The following is a 3943-nucleotide window of genomic DNA, read 5'->3' on the forward strand; positions in this document are numbered from 1 at the left end:
TGCAAGGCAAGCGCTGTACCACTGAGCCACCTTCCCAGCCCATGCCATATGTTGTTAATATCTTAAGGTTATAGATAATAATGATGGTAATACTATTTTAAGGTGATATATACATTAAAGACATATACATGCATATATGCATTAATAGTCTATACTTAGTGTTCAGTAAGATGTATGCTAAGTATTTCACATTTGATCTATTCATGCATGGAATTGTCCTCTTCCAGGATGCTGGCTATGGAGAAAAGTCATTTTTTGCTCCAGAAGAAGAAAACGAGGAAGATTTCCAAATGAAGATTGATGATGAAGTAAGGATTTATACTTTTTTTTTTCAAGTCCTGGGGCTTGAACTCTGGGCCTGGGCACTGTCCCTGAGCTCCTTTTGCTCAAGGCTCATGTTCTACCACTTGAGCCACAGCACCTCTTCTGGCTTTTTCTGTGAGAGTCTCATGGACTTTCTTGCCTGGGCTGGCTTCGAACCAGGATCCTCAGATCTTAGCCTCTTGAGTAGCTAGGATTATAGATATGAGCCACTAGCACCTGGTAAACTCTGTTTTTGAGATAGTGTCTTGCTGTGTACCCCAGACGAGCCTAAATCTCAAAATACTGCTGCTTCCTAAGTTTCAGAGTTACAGGCATGCACGCTATGCCTAGCCACACGTTTTTGTGTGGGGGGGCAGTATTTGGGCTTGAATTAAGGGCCTTACTGTCGCTCAGCTTGCTCACTCAGCTGGTACTCCACTACACTTGCAGTCATTTTTTTCTGTATAGGTACTGGAGCTTGAACTGTAGGTCTTTTGCTCTCTCCTTTTCACCCACAATTAGAACATAACCACTTGAGCCACTTCTGGCCCTTTTACTAGTTAGTTGGAGATAAGAGTCCCTCAGGTTTGTCTCCTGGGCTGACTTCATACTGTATTCTTCAGATCTTAGCCTACTGAGTAGCTAGGATCGCAAGTGTGAGGCATCAGTGCTTGATTTGTTAAACAATTTTATTGAGATAAAATTTACATACAATAACCTGTATGTATTTATAAACTTTTTTGTTTCCATTGTTTTGTGCTTGCTAGGGAGGTGCTCTACCACTTAAAGCAATGTGGGTTTTTTGGCCAGTCTTGGGACTTGAACTCAGGGCACTGTCCCTGAACATTTTTGCTCAAAGCTAGCACTCAAACACTTGACTTTTGGCTTTTTCTGTTTATGTGGTACTGAGGAATCGAACCCAGGGCATCATGCATGCTAGGCAAGCATTCTACCACTAAGCCACATTCCCAGCCCATAAATTACCTTTTTATAGTAGGGTCTGACTATATTCTAGGCTTCCCTCAAACTCATGGTCTCTTGCCTCAGACTTCCAAGTGCAGGGATTACAGCCTTGTACCACCACTCCCAGTACCCTACAACAGTATTTTATCCCTTTGAAATCCTTTTTTGGCCTCCTTCTTTTTTCCTTCCCTGTTCTTTGTTTCTTGGCATCCACTTTCTGTCACTGGTTTTAGATTAATGAAATTGTAAAAGTGCATACTCTTTTGGACAAAATTGTGGCAAAAAAATATATAATATAAAACTCAGCACTATAACCTTTTATTGTATAGTTCAGTATTGTTTAAGTACATAACATTTTTTTTTCTTTTGTGATAGTACTTAGGCTCAAACTGGGCACTGTCCCTTAGCCTTTTCTGCTCAAAGCCATCACTCTACTACTTAAGCACAGCAACATCTCCAGCTTTTTTTTCAATTTTTGGGGCTGGTTCTGGGGCTTGAACTCAGGGCTTAGGCACTGTCTCTGAGATTCTTCTTTTTTTTGTATTATTAAGGTCTCAGACTTATTGTCTGAGCAAATTACTTAAGAGAGCAAATCTCTCTCTCTCTCTTTTTCTCTCTCCAGTTATCCATCTATGGCTTTTTCATTCCTCTCTATATATAATATAATAGAGGGTTATGTACACATATATGTATATATTTGTATAATATTGGCATTCTTGTAAAATGCGTATAATATATATATATATAAAAGTGAATGCATGTATACATAGTGATAAATATATATTAGTATGATTGCATGATTTTTATAGTTTCTATTAGGTCATTTTCTTTGGATACTTTATACTGAAACAGCTAATTCAACATATAAGAGAATTAAGAGGAACTTGCAAATCAATTTAGTCTCCAATATTTTTTTACATGCTTAACATTTTTTAATTTATGCACACTTTTCCAATATGTCACAGTAATACAGTGATAATAACAATGAAAGCAATAACAATATTTCTTCTTGTAAGATGTTTATTGAAACTTTAGTATTTGTTCTGTTATTTATTTTAATCTTCACTACTGCTGTGATTTAAGTACTTCATTACCCCCACTTTATTAGTGAACAAATAAGGCTTATTTTTCAAATTTACACAATGGAGTCTACGTTTCTGGACACAAAGTCTATGGTAGTAATTTTTTTTTTTGGGTCCAGTCGTGGGGCCTGAACTCTGGGCCTGGGCACTGTCCCTCAGCTCTTTAGCTGAAGGCTAGCGCTCTACCACTTGAGCCACAGTGCCACTTCCGGCTTTTTCTGCTTATGTGGTGCTGAGGAATCGAACCCAGGGCCTCAGGCATGCAAGGCAAGCACTCTACCACTGAGCCACCTTCCCAGTAGTAATTTTTTTTTATCCATACCCTTAGTTTACTAAATATGTCCTGAAACATTCTGTGGAAATGTCATTAAAGAAAATATCATAGTTCTTGCAGCTACTCTTTACAGAGGTTCATCTCAGCTCAGATAACATACTAATACAACAAATTGTTAAAATTCAACTTTTCAATAGTACATACTTGTGATTTTTCCTTTTAATGGATTACTCTTTTCAGTTTATATGTGTGTTAGCAATTCTGAACTAATTCATTAACATTTCTGTCTCAAATTTTATACCCCTACAAATCTCTGAAGCTATATTAATGCATGTTTGTGAAAAGAATGTATGCTATAACACAAAGACAACAAAAATGCAAATTCAATCAATACAAGCAGCAAAACATCAACAACCTGAAGGTATACTTGCTGCGATAAATTGTCCCCAGATACTAGATAAGTATCTGCCCACACACAAAGGCTACCAACCACTAACTGACTGGTTCCAAGTTTGAGGCACAGATGTACTTTGAAAAATGTACAGTAAGAGAGTAAAAGTATTTCTGAAAGCATCATGATAACTAATTTCAATATCATAATACATTTCAAATTTGTGACAAGTTTGTGCCCTCTTAAACCACTAAGGTTCCCTATAGTCTACTTAAGGGACTTTGGGGAAACCCAATTCCTTGACTTTGTATTGAGATAATTTTAGATTTATAGAATAATTACAAAAATATTTCAAAGAGCTACTTGTCATTTATTGGCATCTCCTATGCTGAAAACCCACTGAACCTTAGTATAATTACCAAGAGATATGATTAAACAGCTTTAGTTCATTGGCTTTATTAATACTCATCAGCATTTTTCACTAATACTGTTTCCATCACAAAAAATCTAATCTAGCCTGCTTGCTTAGTTATCCTGTCTAGGTAGCTTACCTAATCTGCAACAATTTCTCTGTTTATCCTTGTCTTTCATTAACTATTCAAGTGAAAGTCTGGAACAAAGTCTTCCAAGAAAATGGCCCTCATAAACAGGCTGGGGTAGTAAAACTAATATTAGATAAAACATATTACAATTAGAAAATTACAAATTAGCATTAGATTAAAATTAGAAAAAACAAGGGCCAGGTGCTGGTGGCTCACACCTGTAATCCTAGCTACTCAGGAGTCTGAGATCTGAGGATCTCGGTTCAAAGCCAGCCTGGGCAGGAAACTCCGTGAGACTCTTATCTCCAATAAAGCACTCGAAAACAGGAAGTGGTGCTGTGGCTCAAGCGGTAGAGCACTCGCCTTGAGCTGAAGAGTGTAAGGACAG

General features: G+C 37.4%; 1 protein-coding gene across 1 annotated transcript in view; it reads left to right on the forward strand.

Moving 5' to 3' along the window:
* Nucleotides 1-3943, forward strand: part of Taf1 (TAF1 RNA polymerase II, TATA box binding protein (TBP)-associated factor, 250kDa) — an 87542-nt gene that overhangs the window by 24649 nt on the left and 58950 nt on the right. Inside the window, exon 18 of the mRNA XM_013031615.1 lies at nt 228-308. Within this exon, the coding sequence (XP_012887069.1) occupies nt 228-308 (81 nt within the window). The remainder of the gene's footprint in view (nt 1-227; nt 309-3943) is intronic.

The sequence above is a fragment of the Dipodomys ordii genome, unplaced genomic scaffold, assembly GCF_000151885.1.
Source record: "Dipodomys ordii isolate 6190 unplaced genomic scaffold, Dord_2.0 Scaffold142, whole genome shotgun sequence".
Lineage (NCBI taxonomy): Eukaryota > Metazoa > Chordata > Mammalia > Rodentia > Heteromyidae > Dipodomys > Dipodomys ordii.